Genomic DNA, 17,172 nt, shown 5'->3' with positions numbered 1-17,172 from the left:
TGGACATTCAATGACTTTCCAGCCACTGCTCTTTTTTTTTTTTTCGTTTACCCCAACAGTTTTCCTGGCTGAAATGGCTTCTCCAAGACTAGAAAGACAAATTTTGGTTAAACAATTCCTAAAGTACAAAAATACAGTAACAACTGCAATAAAATGTAGCTCCAAAAATACAATAAAATGTGCATATAAAACAAAACAAATTACTTGGGAAAGCCTATGTAGCACATACAGTATTGTACCTCTAAATAATCAGAAGACCACCACCCTCTAAGACTCAACTATATTGCCCATCTTTCCTCCCACAAAGGTAGGGTAGAATTTACTACTACTACAAATACTTTCACTACTCCACTACTTTCTCAAATCTCAGACTGATTTGTAAAGCTTCATGGGTTACAATACTGTAATACTGTAACTACAATATACTCATTAGCCAAGTATACTAATGTTATAGTACCCCTTCCCATCCCCCCCTTTCCCTCCAACACACCTCTCAATATTAGCGTGCACTTAAAACAGTACAAAATTGTAAATCTTGGGACATAATCATACAATAGAATGACTTATTGACTTGTGTTTTATATTGTTATATTAACAAATTATGAAAGAATATTACAAATTAGATACAGCTCCATATCAACACCTGACTTAACAACTCTGCGAAGACTGAGAATGTTCTGTGCACTGACCTAAGTAGTATTAGCCTAAAAATCACACAGACCAGTCTTATATTTAAAAGAATCAGTCATATTTAAAAGAATGGTCCTATCACTTTCAGAGCATATAAACAAGAAAATCATAAAAATCTTTGATAATCCAGAATTGCCCTTTGAACAGTTCTGAAACTGACTTAGAAAAGGACTCCTTTTAAAAATGCTACAAATAACTTTACACATAAGACACTGAGAAGTCTTAAAAAAGTATTATGTATTTGGGGTGCAGTCAACTGACATTACCTTATGCCCAATGCACCAACACCTTGGAAATGCCTATACATAAAGGTAAAACCATCACTTAATGTTTAGGCACTGCAGTGATCACAAATTCACAGATTAACACACAATGTGAAGACACTTATTTGTGTTTCCCAATACTCTAAATATGGAAAGTCGACTCTCAATGCTATGTAAAGATGCATTTTTCTAGGTGCTACAGAATATAGTACTGCTTAACAAATTAACCTTGTGGGAAAAAAAGATGAAATCCACAACCAAGAAGTTAGAAAAAAAAAAACATTAAGTATATACCCTGTAATAGGAAGCCTGGACGGGGACGTTGAGCCCCGAAATCATCGCAGATAACCACAAGGTATAGTGTCATGTTAAAAAAAAAAAAAATATATATCATTAAATACTGCTTTTTATCATGTTAATGACGAATTTCATTGAAAAACTGGCCAAGGAGGAGAAGGTTTGGATACAGTAAAGCCACCGAGAACATTTACAAAGATCCTATGTTTTAATTTGTTTTTACCCGATGAAAAATTAAGATTTTATTTGGTCGCCACCCCCAGGCTGCTCTCATACACTTGTAGATTGTCATGGTGGTCCAAGTACTGTACTTATATTCAACCAAATCGTTTCAATTCTTATTTTAATTTGAGGGGCTGGGTCAATATGAGCAAAAGAATTGAGTGATCTATTTACAAGACTACAAAATAAATTTTAATATGTCAGGGTGTATACTGTACTGTACTTTTCTAGGAATATTTAGTTCATGAATGATAAAGTATGGGTGCATGTTTATGTGGTGTTGAATAAACACCACAATTCATAAGCAGCACTAAACTATTTGTATGGAGCAATTGGATGCTACTGTGGATGATATGCTAAATGTAGCACTGCTCTCTCTGTGGTGTTGTGATGCAAGATACAGGTGGCCCACACTTTGCAGTGAATCAGTAAACACAATTTTGCATTTACAGTTCAGTACAAGGTTTCTGGTACTATCCCATTTATCACAGAATTCGGGGTTAAAAACAGATTAGAGAATAGTCCGGGGGTTTACCACATTGTTAGCTGTAGGTTAGGTTCCTACACCTGCATTTCATGTTTTACAAATGTTTTGGACCATACTTTCTCATTGTGGCACCTTCCAAGTATATTGCACTTATTCTGCACTGTGCTTGTGACTGGAAAATTTCATAATGTTCAAAAAGATGTTTTATCGAGTGGCAAAAATAATTTGGGAGGTCTCTGCAAAGTACTTTTCCAATTTGTATAATAAAATATACTATAGTTACCTTAAGAGGTGATGCCTTCCCATCCCATGAAAGTGGAGTGGGGTAATAATATTGATTTTTTTTTTTTAACAGAATACTGAAATTACTATGTTTAAAGCCACATAGCATTGGGAATCGACTGTATTTTCACTAAAACCTCAAAATCAATTTCCAACAATAGTATTATAGTACTTCTTATTTACTTTGTATAGCAAAGTAGTTAGATAGCATTACTGCAGAGTAATGCACATAATTAAAGAGACAAGTATCACTATATCACTTTTGCGTTCTGGGCGTGCACGCGCCAGACTACCCCATGGTGGCCTGAGTGTTTCCTGTGAGCGCGCAGCAACATTGAAAAGTGTATACTCTTTTTCAGTTGTATCACCTCAATTTTCGTTGTACATTGTTCATTTTGGTATCAAAATGTTCACACGAGTATATGCATATAAGGTCCAAAAGCCCAGCATGCCACCTGCACCAAACTCAGAAATTGGCCAAGCGTTACCCGTGAGCGTGCAAGAGCAATAAAATGTGTATACTATCTTCACTTTTGTCACCTCAATTCTCGTGCTACGACTTTCATTTTGGTATCAATTTGTTTGCAATAGAATTCCCTACAGGAATATATGCATATAAAGTCTAAAAGCCCCGTGTGCCCAACCCGCAGCAAAGCCGAAAGATGGCCGACCGTTACCCGTGAGCGAGCACCCATTGGCACACTTTCACACAAATGTGTTTACTCTTTTCAGTTTGATAACATCAATTTTCAAGTTACGTCGTTCATTTTGATATCAAATTGTTCACAATATAAAGGCTCACAATTTAAAACAAGTCCCATAATAATCGAACAATAAATGGAATTTTAACAAATATTATATTTTTGGACACTCATCACCAAACAAGTATATAATCTTTCTAGTGTTCTGACCTCAATTGCCGTGCTACGTCGTTCATTGAGGTATCAAATTGTTTGCAATCTAAAGGCACGCATTTTAAAACTAGTCCCATTATAATTGAAAAATAAATGGAATTTTAACAAATATTTTAATTTCAGACGCAAAATTTGATCCCGCTGGACATCCATAAGATTATTAATGGATGCAAACTACGTCGCCGCCGGACGATAGTGATATTATGACCTTAATTTGCAAGTACAAGTAAAAATGCCAAACAATCACCAAGCCATTCAATGTACAGTATAATGTATGACCAGGAAGATAATAAAATGGTACGATAGAATACAATAAACTAGCACAAACACACACACACTTAGTGGATAAGAAAAGCTTGCAAATTACAACTTGCTTTATAAACCACAAAATCCCTACACAAACCAGGTGACTAGTACTAAGTATTGTGTTCATAGTAAAGTTTGTATCAATATTTAGTTAAAGGCACAACTTGTTCATCAGGTTGAAAAGCTACCCTCTATGGATATATAATAAATTACATAACTTTTACATGTGAACATTACCCACATGAATAAGAGCATAACACTAAATCATTCAGACACTTAAAATAAACACTGAAATAAGGATAGTATATGCTTAAATAGCGAAATACATACAAATATTAATAGAACAGTACAAGTATCATACTGTGCAGCGAAACCTCACCAAATAAAAGACATTTTTCACAGCCTACCTTCAATAAGGCAAGTAAAGGTATAGGGAAAAATTGCATTAAGGAACACAGCTTGGTATTAACATTGACATGGTGGTGAGTATGAATAATTTCACCTTGGAGATGATTCATTGTTTTGGTTTCTAAAGACCCATTGTTCTGGAGGCACATATTTTACCAACCTTGATCCACCGGGAGGAACTGCACTCGCAGGACTTGGACCCTGAATAAACAAGCGAGGTGACTGGCTTCCTGGGGGGTATGGTGGTGGCGGTGCACTTGGCCGCCGCCAATCACGGTATACCATGGCTATCAACAGGTACATACCACCAACTAGTTTCTCTACAAAAGATAGTACAGACTGTAGAAATGGAGTGATATGATGGAAAAAGATGCCTGCTTCACGGATGAAACGTAGTCCAAGATTGTGAGCTTCTTTCCAAAAGGAAAAAAGACCAATTACCAACGTCATAACCAGTACAATGAAGAACCTGCCAATAAAAAGTTTTGAATGTTACCTAACATCTAAAGAAAGCTGAATGTAAACATTTAAATTAGTATAAATTACCATGGAGCTCTTGACAGTGGAATGATAATGGATCTTTGTATTTATAAAACTCTAAAGGCAGCTGTAATAGCACAAAACCTTAAGATTTATTTTGATTGCCCACCAGTTACAAAATTTTTAACACTAGAACCATCTACACAAGAGCCCAATTTATATAAAGTACTGTACCACTCTTACGGCCAGAGTAGTCTCGGAAATGAAACATGATATTTGGCAAGCAGATAACATGAATACATTGAGTCGCTAACAGTTGATCCTGCATCACTGCCAGATGCATAATTATTGCCATGTAAGCTCCTGGCTAGTTTTAAGATAATGCGTAAATTAGTTAATTAATAAACAGCCAGAAGGGTACATTATATATGATTGATGTGTGGTTTGGTCATCATATCTTCAGACATGTTATTGTGGCTTATCGTCTTCACAGTAGACTGTTACTGTGTGATCAGTTGGGGCTACTCTGAGGCACCGTGGAAACATGAACACGAGAACTGGACTGGTTGGAAGTGGTCATTTGTCTTTTACTTTTGGGAAATTGCCTCAGATAAATCTGTGTGTTTAGTCTGGGACACCAGTCTACTTTGATAACTATATGTACCTTATGCAACTCCAGGCATACTCCAGTTATTATGTACAGTATAGTGGAGTAAGCTTGAAGAAGATCATTGATGTATTGTGGGGAGTGAGGGATATTTTTAAGTGTACTTCCTTCAAAGGTTTTGGGCCTGCCTGAGTATCTTGTTTGTGAGCTGGTATCTTTAATATATAATAATAATAATTTTTATTTAGGCAAAGGTACATACATAAAGAGATTTTACAAAGTTTGTTGGCTTTATAGATAGGAGCTAGTACATACAATGCCTAAAGCCACTATTACGCAAAGCGTTTCGGGCAGTAACTTTGGATCTCTGTCCAAAGGGTAGTACTGAGCATTAACATAATGTCAATAGGTAGTGCCAGGGGGTTTTGTTATGGGTAAAGGGGGCTACAGTGAAGATTAAATTGTAAAGAATCAATATGGTTTATTCCTTGTGTCTAGTGGATACCTGATCAACCAGGCTGTGATTCATACATCAGGCTGCGAGCAACTGCATCCAACAGCCTGGTTGACCAGTTCAGCAACCAGGAGGCCTGGTCGGGGACCAGGTCACAGGCACGTTGAAACCCGAAATCACTGCAAGGTACTGTAGTGTGGAGGGAGCAGTTATACCCTTAGAAAGTTTATTTATGGGATTACTTTCCCTGGTGGCTGAGCCTTGACCCATATCACTTTGAGGGTATGCTGTATGGTATGTTTGTAAGTAATCAGGCCACCCTGGAGCACAGCATCATGGTAGGTTTACCTTGAGTTTACCACAACAAGTATCACAGTATCACCCCCACCACTAACCACCTATGCTAGAAAGCTTCAGTCACACTCCGATCACAAACATTTCCACTGTCAAAGTCTGCCTGATGGTTCAAACACAATTATGAAGTTAATGGCAGTCAATTTGAATCCTGTGTCTAGCTAATGATATACCCCTGGTAATTAAACACTAATATAATTCAAATGGATTACCTCATTAATGTCAATATATGAAAATCTATATTTAATAACTACAACTACATCAGAATTGAAATATCCGAATAACATGCATATTAAAAGTTTACGTTTAATCAGAAAAAACAAGAGTAATAGTGACAGTCAAACAACAGAGTAGAAGTATGCATTACAATCCTTTACACATTTCTAGAAATCTAAAAAACAAAAAAACAAAAAAATTAGGCTTAATTCTTAGAAAGGTGCATGTAAAGTCAAACATGTTATAATGCAAATTCTGGATTTAAGCTAGGATCCAGTATATTATACAAATTAAAAACAAATGCATCCCAAATATTTAGTAACTGTATTCTTGGATGACATTATGAAACCACACATAGAAACATTTACCCAAACTTAAATATGCTTACCTGAATATTTCTTTTATATTACCAAGAGTAATTGTTGAGCTAAGTGAAGAGCAAATGTCAGACAGGTTCAACTGACGAACTTGTTTCACATATTCCAGGAGCTGTTCTCCAACAGTTTGAAGACTGTTGGAATTACCCAGAGTAACCTTTTGGTGTCGTTTTTGTCGAGCTATAGCTGTCTCTCCATCGTGTGGATGAATTAACCTGCAAATTTCAGCCATAAATAGATCAAATTAGTCATTCAGAACCCCACTTAACCTTTGAACTGCTTAACTATTTTAAAGTGTTACATCATGGTGTGCCTGACAAAAATTATCAATCAAATGGGGAAAATCACAGGAGATACTGTAATCCCAAATAGTGATTGGAGCAATGTAAGGGTTAATATATATATATACAACTTGATACAGTGGTTTTCTAATTTAATCCGTTCCCAGAGATGGCTCGTAAACCAAAGGGGGGGGGGGGGGTTTGGCTCTTCAGGGGGTGCCCTTCAGGAAGAAAACAGACATAGTAAGAGGTGAGAGATCAGAACAGAGGAAATGACTGGAGTACCTCAAGGGTTGGTACTTAGGCCTATACTGTTCCAAATATATTTTATAAAAACAATTTAACAGAGGAAGCAAGTGCATTCATATTAATGTTTGTTGACAATACTTATCTTATGAGACAAATCAGAACAGAGGACGACTGCAAGATGAACTAGACAAGATGCTCCAGAGATAGTCTGAGAAATGGCTACTAGACTTTAACCCTGACAATTGCAAGGTTATGAAAATAGGAATTGGAAGGCCTCAAATACATTATAGGATGAAACAAAGGCAACTGTCCCACTTCTGAAATAAAAGGACTTGGGGTGGACATAACTCAAGATCTAACAAAGTAAGTACACATTAACAGAATAAAAAATTTTAAAGCCAATTTTTATTTCTTATTTCACCCAAAATCTCACCAGATGTACTTTTCTTTATGCAAATTAAGTACAGTGGATCAAAAAATAAAATAATTTCAGAAATAGCCTCATTATTGTGACAGGTGTCATGGTTCCCATTGCTGGGGACAGGAAGCCTGTTAAGCTTATCAAGGTCCCCCCCAGGCAAACGACAGATCTTTTACAGGATGCAATCCACAATTGCCTAACTACCAGGTACAATACTTATGTACTGTATGGTAAATAGAGATGTCTGGAGCAAAGAAAAGGTGCAAAGGCATGCAAAAAATGGCTTCTGGAACTGAAAAATAAGAGTTACGAGGAGAGACTAGAAGTGTTAAACATGCCAAAACTAGAAGATAGAATAGAGAGAGAGAGATACGATCACTTACAAAATACTAACAGGAATTGACCAAATTAACAAATAGGAATTCCCGAAACCAGCAACTTAAACAACAAGAGAACATAGATTCAAGCTCAGTTAACAATGGTGCCAAAAATATCTTGGAAAGTTTTCTTTTGTAAACAGTGCGGTAGACGGTTGGAACGTGAGGTGGTGGTGGAGGCCAAAAACATCAGCAGTTTCAAAGCATTATACAACAAAAAGTACTGTACTGGGAAAACGTGACACCACGAGCGTAACTCTAATCATCCTATAACTACACTTAGGTAATTACTCAGTTGAGTGATTGACCTTTCACCAGTTGATTGACAGTTGAGAGGCTGGACCAATCAGTCAAGCCCAACCTCTGTAAGCACAACCAGGCAAGTACTCACTCATAAACATCCACCCGCTAATAAATAAATAAATAAAATATTTTTATTTAACACATCGTTTTCCAGGAACATAACTTGTGTTATTTAACAGTCAGCTGTATTACTGTGGTTGCTTTGCTGGTGTGATAATGATCATACTTTAAGTGTATGATCACAAGTATACAAGTTGAATAGACGAGTCATTTTGATCATCTTTTAACCTTCTCTTGTTATAATGCCCTCCTATCTTTCTTCTGGATGTTTCTCCCCATTTAATGAAGAAATGAAACAGAGCAATGATTAATAAAAGTATGAAACAGAGCAAAGATTAATGATACTATTGACCAGTGGTGCTAGGTAATGGTGGTGATGGTAGCGAACTTGTATACCAACAACAACTATGGTCAGAAGAATAAGACACACAATATTCCTCACCTAATTTCTTTTACTAAAATTCTAAGGCCAAACAGTGGCTCAAGCTGCACTCCTGTGACTGTGTACCAGTAGTGACCAGGAATTGGAGGCGCTGGCAACAAGATCCACAAACAGTAGGATGATGAATTCTCCCCAGGAGCTGAAACAATGTACAGCAACAGAATTAGATATATTGAAGATGCACAAGTATTTCAGTTATAGTTTTGGCCAACCCTCATTGTCTTGTGATGCAGTAAAAATACAGCAAACTAGAGCAAATAACAGTTAACAGTCTTGGATCCCAGCCACAAGTTAAGGAGAGGTCTGGGGTCTAAAGCATGAATTTTTGGCTGATGCCAAGCAAATTATGCCTAACCCTAAGACAAAAATAGTGAACAGATTCCACTTTTGTGGGTCTTAACATACAGCCAACATGAACTGTCTGTTAAATAACCGAGTCATAGTAGCAGAAAATTAAAAAAAAAAAGTTCCTGGGATTATTAGGAACAAAATACATCTACAATAAATATTGCAATGAAGAACAGTGTAAAATTCCCGAGTTCTTATGCAGAAAACCATAATTTACAGTGAGAATTAAATTTTTCTCAGTCATATGTATCGGAGATGAGGTTTGGCTGTCTTGATCTATTGCAATACAGGGTCAATGACTAATGTATACTGTAGGTATGTACTGTATAAACATACATGTGTAAACAATGACTGTAAACAGGGTCATTTTCAATTTTGTCAGAGATTACCTATTTAAAATTATTTGTTAGATTAAGAACCTGTCCAAAACACTATGCGTGTTAGTGGCTTGACAAGAATGTAAAAACATCTATGCTATATTGTCTCACAAACCCAAAGTACCTTGTACAGTATATATATAAATAAATAAATAAAAAGATAATCAAATAATGACTTACGAGTTAAATTTATCCACTTGGTTCCTTCATACACACCAGGGATGCTACTGATGATGGCCTTAAGTTGCTGGTTCATTTCTATTTCCCATTCGTCCACTTCTATTACATCCCGGTAGGAACGCAAACTTTCAACCCACCTTCGTTCTTCTACCCAGCCAGAAAATATACGTCCACATAATCTCTCTTCTATATATTCTAAACTACCAGGAGCGAACTTGGATTTAATACGAGTTTTGTTACTAGTTCCTTTTTTCTTTGAAGACACAGATGAATCGGAGTTCCTCCCATCCTTACCATATTTAGGTGTTTTATGCTTCTTAGTTTTGTTCTTGACCTTTCCACCAGACAAGTCCGAACTTGACACCAGGCTTATTGATAACTGAGATTCTGACTCAGTGTCACACACTGACTCTCTGTCATTGCTTTTACTAGTAAGTGGGAAGGAGAGAGTGTGTGTAACATATTCTGCACTGCTTGAATTACTGACAATATCAGTAACTGAAATTCCTTCCTTATCAGCCACATCAGTAATTTCTTTTACTTCATCCCTTTCTGCCTCTTCTTTTCTGCTGCTCTTAATCAAACATACATCTGATGGACAACCAGTATCTTCAACCTCTTCTCTTTCTTCTATACAAGATTTTTCCTTGCTCTGAGTGTGAGACTGATCATCAAGCAAATCTAATCTAGCATCATTACTGTTACATACTTCTGCAATTTGCTCCTTTTCCTGTTGCCCAGCATGCCGCTGCCTCACATATTGCCCTTCCTCCTGCACGGTTTTGCTTTCACTGCTCATAATTCCAGCATCTTGTGAGGGCAGGTATACAGGAGGATTTGATATTGGTGAAACTTGTGAGGAGTCTTTATCAACACTAATAGTATGAATACTCTTATCTGAGATTGAGGGATGGTTTCCTTTAGCTACTCCATTTTCTTCCATTTCAGATGTTATGTCCTGTAATAAGAAATTTTGGTTATATGCAATAGGTTAAGCACCAAATCACAAATAGTTCCTCAAGAAAAAATATGAATAGTTTAACAAACTTCATTCATGATACTGAACTGACAAGAAATTAGACTAAAATCAGGGATATGCTAAATTAAATGACAAATTATAAATAATCATACAGTACTGTTAGTTGTTTTACTGTATACAATACTAATGACAAAAAACAAATAAAACTGTGTTAAGTTTGGTTGGTTTAGGTTAATCTATGGAGATTTTAAAATAGAAAACTGTCTTAAGAATTAAATGCCCTGTAGCTTCCTAGCATACAGATTGTGGATAGGCTTCATTAGATAAAGAGACCAATGGAGGTTTAAACTTTTTGAATGGATAGAAGTCACATAGTACACAAGACAGTTTACCAATGGATTTTAAAACTTATCTAACCTTACCCAACCTAATCCAAACTAAGCCTAATATTGCCTAACCTACAGTAAGCTAATACATTGATATACAGTACGTATATGATTTTAACAACCAAAAAGCAAGTTTTGTTGAACTGTCGTATACAATTTGATCATACCTATTAAGTCAACCCAACAGAACCTAATACACTCACATTGTAAGGGAGTAATTTAATCGCCTGTGGTCAAGTAGTCAATAACCCAATGGTAAAAATTTTAACTTGTCCATGGAGGACAGATGGTAATGTGTATATGTTGGTGAGCAACGAATGCCAGCATGTCTCTGGTAGGAGAAAATACCTTACCATAGTTTACCCAAGGGCCAATATCTTTCTAGTGACCTTAATGAGGACAGGAAGCCGGCAGCTTGTCAAAGGTCCCTTCCCCTCCCCCATTTGTCCTGATAATTTTATCAAGCTATGCTTTAAAATTCAGCAGTGTTTTGGCATTTAAGGCTTCAGCGGGAAGGCGGTTTCATAGGTTTATAAAACTGTGGGTGAAAAAGCATCTCTTATTTCCTGTCCTACATTGTGACTTGTTTACCTTGAAGCTGTTGCTCCTTGTTTGTGTTACATTTTACTTTCTGAAGTAGTCGTCTGGATCAATATCCTCCAAATTGTTCAGGACAGTACTTTAAAAAGATTGAATGAGATCAGCCCCTGTCATTTCTGGTTTGCAGTGTTATTAGCCCTGCCAATTATATATTTATGCCCTAATATATAATATTATATATTCGCTTGCCCGAAACACTATGCATACTAGTGGCTTTAGGTACTGTATGTACTACCTCTAGGTATAAATCCAACATTATGTATGTAACTAATCCTCTATGTAGGTACTTTTACCTGAATAAACATTTGATTTGATATGTACTGTATATAGTTTTGATAATTAGTAAACCAGCTGTCAAAACACTTGTGTGATTTGATCATATTCTACATGTATAAAAGGTAATGGGGGGGAAAACACTTGACAAGCTACCAGCTTTCTGTCCCCCTTCAAAGTCACTAAGAGATAGTGGCCCTTATGCAAATTCAGGCAAAGTAGTGAAACATTTTGTCCTAAAACAGACCAAAAATATGTTTGCAATCAGTGACATTTGCTGACAGTGTGATACCATTGATGACGATAAGGTCTGAGCGTTTTGGGTCAGAAGTTGGACCCTATTACTACATGCTAATAGTGAAGCTATTACTGTTCTTGTTGATTACTCACAGGAATGTAAACAGCTTCAGTGCTGTGAGTGAGTCATTACAAACACCTTCCTCTGTACACAACACACTCCCCGTACCCTTTAATACCCTGTCAACACACACACACAAACATTTAAGTTCTCATTTCTTAAACTTTGTCAATACAACATTATAATCCACAGCCAGTGGTCAACACCACCTCAACACACTGTACCCCCACACATCGTGTAAGATGATTCATGGTGTCGCTTAAGACATCGTTAAAGAGCCCACCATAACCCAGTGGAAATGAAGAAGCATAGACTTGTTCCCAGGTGAGTTAAGAGGTATGTTAATGAGAGTAAAGAGAGGCAGAGAAAGGTAAGAGAGAGGCAGTATTACCGGAGGAGGAGAGGCAGCAGCAGCAGGCACCCAGCTGGCCGCCTCACCGCTACTGTAGCCGCTGCTCACCTCCACAACACCCGCTCATTTTGAACCAACATATAATAATAATGATGATAATAATAATATTATTTTATTTACAAGAAAGTACAATGGGTTGGGGAGATTATATTAGAGTGATATTTTTTACATTCTTGCAAAGCCACTAACACGCATAACATTTCGGGCACTTACCTGATCTAACATATCAGGTAAGGTGAAAAGGTACATTGTAGCAAGGTTTTATATCAACAATATAAATTGACAGAGGTGATTACACTGATAGAGATGAAGTACTTAATTAGTCTTAAGTAATGGTAATAGTAATATGGTAATATTGGTAATCATGGTAATATTGGGGAAGTGGGTAGTACAAGAACAGTGTGAGTTGGAAGCACAAGGTAGGAAACTACGTATGATGATGTAATTAGGTCCTTTTTGGTTTTACTTTTGAACAAGGTATAGGTTGGAATTTTGTTTTAATTCATGAGGGAGTGAATTCCAAAGACTGGGCCCTTTTATTTGCATGGAGTGTTTGCACATATTTTGCCTGACTGTGGATATCCACCCCCCACAAGATGGGTATGGGGTGCATAATAAATGAACTAAATGGGGATATCAAAGAGGTGGTGCTCATGGGTTCTGTTACACCTGCCAAGGAAACGTCAGATAAAGATTAGCATTTAGGAACAAGGTTTTGTACATGTAAATATCACATAAGAATGTGTGGAGTGTATGTTTAGCATGTTAAGGAATTTAAACAGAGGGATTGTGTGTTGTCTGAAAACAGATTTTGTTATAGTTCTGACAGATTACAACAGATTATGCTGAGTGATGATAGGCTTGAGGTAATTTGCAGTGGATAATTTGCAGGTATTGTATTAGTGCTGGCCTTATAGGCCTACCAACCTCTGTGTTTGTTTTAATCCCACCACTGTATTTTATATATATATGATAACAGTGTCAGACCATGAAGGAACGATTAAGACAGAAATTTCCTTAAGTATTTTCGTTCGTATTTAATAATACATCTTCAGTAGGATGGATTTACAATTCAGTGGTGTGGATATTTAGGCAGGAATGGGGTGAGGTGAGAAACAATGTCTTTAATGGGATATTAATAAGGTATTATTGAGATAAATGGGTATCAAGTCCACTCAAATCGCCCTTTAACTGATCAATAGACCATGGATCTGTGTATACTATACAGCTCACTACTAATGTTCAAATTACATGATTTTGTAATATGTATTAATGCAGATTTAATAATGTTTCGATTGAAAATGGTCTTACAATTTGTTATTGAGGAAGCCCTCTCCCAATCAATTTGGTGAGAACTTTCTGACAAATGAAAAAAAAACGAAGCAATCACCACCCTGCCATTCAGTGATCACCACTCTACCCATTCAGTGGTCACCACCCTGACCATTTAGTGATCATCACCCTTACCAATCAGTGGTCACCACCTTGACCATTCATTGGTCACCACTCTCACCTTCCCCTGACCGCCTTCACCTCTCCCTGACTACCCTCTCCTTCCCCTAAGCATCCTTCAAGGTCAATGAAATTTATTGATAAAATACATTTAAAATAGATAGAATAGCATAAGCTATTACATCACTCGTTTATTAGAAGTGCCAGGAGGCTAAAAAATAAACCTGCACTGGACATACATCTGACTTATAATTATTACATTAAATTATTAAAATAAATTAATTACATATCATAATTATTATAATTAAGTTGTCCATAGTAGTAGTAGGCATCCTTCAGTCTCTGCAGACTATGGAGTTAACTGCGCTCCAGGGCGCAAAGCCTGGGTAGGTCGATTTGGAGAAGCTGTTACCCATGCAGCAGGTCCCCCCTCTCCACGTTGCTGATATTATGCAATGGAAAGGCAAATGCCAATACACATGGTTCCAGCACCGTAGCAGTGGTCACCACCCTAACCATTCAGTTGTACATAATAACAGCATTAAACTACAATCATTGCACATTTAATTTAAATAAGTTTATCATTGCATCCTTGGTGCAAAGTTTTTGAACTTAAGAATTGTTTCATCGTACTATTTTCAAACAATATAATTTGTGATACATTGCAAGTTTACTTATTTATATGTGCAGGTTCTTGTGATCCTGTGTGTGAGCGAGGGGCATTCAACAGTATATCTATAGAACATGTAATGATCTATTCTAGTGTTTGAGCATACTGTATAGTTTCATTCATAATCTTTTTCGGATATATAGGTACTGTATTGCCAGTAATATTTACACCCTAATCTTAATCTTGTGTACGTTGGTTCATTTCCATGTGGACTTTTCCTTACCACATGCAGAGGGTGAGTTCGTGCTTAATGTTTTAGTGTATTACTGCTGTTCACTATAGATACCTTGGCTTTTCCTATATTCTCTTAAATCAACTTGATGCTTGTCATAATTTGTTTCAGATACACGACAGGTCACGTCAACACCAGTATGTTTATGTGACTCCCTTTGCAAGTACAATACATCAACAGCAGTTATTTTGTTGCAGAACAATATCTTGGGGGCTGCTGCCTTTGCGTTGCATTCTACTAATGGTGTTATATGTTTCTTTTGTATCGAAGTATATTCTACACGATATTATATTTTGTTAGCAATATATACAATAGAGTTTTCATATATTCTCTATTATTGTATCTCAAAATACATTGTTAATTTCTACCTACTTCAACTGAATGGATTATTTCATTAGCATCCACACCTCTCAGTCTAATCGCCAAAATACATCTACAGTAACTCACTAAGGGCTGAAATTATAGCCCCAATACTCTGTAAATTCAGTTCCATGCTCAGTACATCATCCTAAATTTGTTGTCATGGATTTGTTTTACAACTCTATTTTTTTTTAGTTTCCCTTCGCCAAAACCAGAAATGACAGATGCAGCAACCTCAATAAGCCACACTATAGGACGGAAAACATGAGATGCCGTTTCATCCATAGGATTGTGAACCCATGGAGCCGTTTATCCGCTAAAGACGTACTGCAATTCAAAATTCAGTTTGAAAAAATCATCTAGAAAAATAGAGGGGGGGGGGGGGGAGGCAGGGGGGACATTTGACAAGCCGCCATTTTCCTGTCCCGGCCGAAGCCACAAGAAAAATGTGGGCCCTCAGGAAAATTCAAGCAAACATTCTAACGTTGAATATCAGGCTAGCCACGCAATCGTATTTCATTTCATGTATATGTCTAACCATTCTTTAATACGAGAATATTAGATAAACTCATAGCTAGATCTTGATCTATACTCTGTAATACCTCATACAGAATTAGGACAGAAGCACATTGCTGTGTGTACCTAAGCGTGTTAATAATAAAAAAAACAATCACTGAGTCAAACACTTCTGAAGCAATCCAAGATCGTAATAATTCCTTTTTTACGAGCCAAAGTTTTGGCTAACTCATCGGTTACCACGGTTTAATATGATTAATCAGGAAAAACATTATTGCAGCATATTTGAAATATATAGGGGAGAAGGTATATAATTTCTCACGGAGACCCATAGCCTCGGAGAAGGGAAAAAAGAGCATTCAGAGAACATCTTTGCGTTGGACTCTAAACACATATGAGTATTCGCTTCTCCTACCACCCCTTTTTATTATTAATGTTGTATACTTTATTATACCAGGTTACATTGTAATACAGCTGATTGGTTACAAAATGTGAACATTAAGAGGAAATAAAGAGAAGTTTGTATCCTAGAGGCTGCAGATTTCTTCGAACTCCTCCGACACCGGGCAGGAACCCAAGATGTAATGGTCATTTTTCCTCTGGATCGCTACACTGACGCGCTGGAAGAGAAAGCTTACCGCTCTAGGGGTCTATTGTTGTTTCGATAAGCCTGGAATCAAGATCCTTAAGAAACCTCCTTGCACACTCTTCCTATAGACCAAGGGTCTCGGATCCTATTGGAACGAAGTTGTACCGGTGATCTATCTTCGTTCGAATTATTTACCTGTCCTTGGTTGATTTGTCTCTTTCTCTGTGTGTGGCCACGGCTCCTGCATGACCGACAGAGAGGTTGATGTATGTGGCTGTCAAGGTGGATATGCAAGTAAAGTCTCACGTTAATTGTCTGCTATTTTTCTATGGGCGCAGTGTGATTCCATCTGGTTGGCCAGCAAAGATAACAAAGTTACAGTTCAATAGTGAGAGGCTCTCTGCTGGACACTGGGCAGAGGCAAGGCTCCTCTTAATGATATCACTGACTTCGTCGTGTTGTAAGTGCCAACCGCCTGATTTTCCACAGTGATCCATACTCGTCTGCATCTGCCTTGCCACAAATACCCCTATATACAGTGTGGATTGAGGCAGCAAGACGGAGGGCGACTGCAATATGGAGCTGCTGTGGATCAAGACAGGCAGTCCCTATGTTTGCCTGTCGCAAACATAGGGACTGCCAAAAAGAAGTCCCCTGCATGAGGAGCCCGCACATCTGTGAGGCGCGCACGATCACTGGAGGTTGTTACTGCCTCCAGCAAAACTGTGGCTTCTTTGTCTACAATGGGCTGTCCCATTTGGGTTGTTTCTTGGCTTTCAGCAGGGTTGGTCTGAATGCTGGGTCTGTCAGGATATCCCATTTTGTGTTGCATTTCATGTATCCCTGCTGAGTCGCCCAGGTTGTTTGGTAGAATTTTATTGACTAGATCATCCGATGCCGAGGAGGAAGACAGGTAGGCCGGGACAACAATTTGGGTGGCAATGCAGACG

General features: G+C 37.5%; 1 protein-coding gene across 2 annotated transcripts; it reads right to left on the bottom strand.

Annotated features, from left to right (window-relative positions):
- Positions 1 to 559: 559 nt before the first annotated feature.
- Positions 560 to 12,524, bottom strand: LOC123745293 (uncharacterized). Of its 2 annotated transcripts, none has more exons than XM_045725684.2 (5): positions 12,383 to 12,524; positions 9,396 to 10,353; positions 8,491 to 8,629; positions 6,369 to 6,572; positions 560 to 4,338 (listed from the first exon to the last, which is right to left on the bottom strand). In XM_045725684.2, the coding sequence occupies exons 2-5, from the start codon at positions 10,336 to 10,338 to the stop codon at positions 3,960 to 3,962; spliced, it is 1,665 nt and encodes a 554-aa protein (XP_045581640.2). In that variant the 5' UTR covers positions 10,339 to 10,353; positions 12,383 to 12,524; the 3' UTR covers positions 560 to 3,959. The 2 variants fall into 2 exon arrangements, with proteins under 2 accessions (XP_045581640.2, XP_045581641.2); XM_045725685.2 differs by lacking the exon at positions 12,383 to 12,524 and adding an exon at positions 12,024 to 12,214.
- Between the last annotated feature and the right edge of the window lie 4,648 nt (positions 12,525 to 17,172).

This window comes from Procambarus clarkii, chromosome 44, assembly GCF_040958095.1.
Source record: "Procambarus clarkii isolate CNS0578487 chromosome 44, FALCON_Pclarkii_2.0, whole genome shotgun sequence".
Classification (NCBI taxonomy): domain Eukaryota; kingdom Metazoa; phylum Arthropoda; class Malacostraca; order Decapoda; family Cambaridae; genus Procambarus; species Procambarus clarkii.
This window is presented reverse-complemented; position numbering and strand designations above follow the sequence as displayed.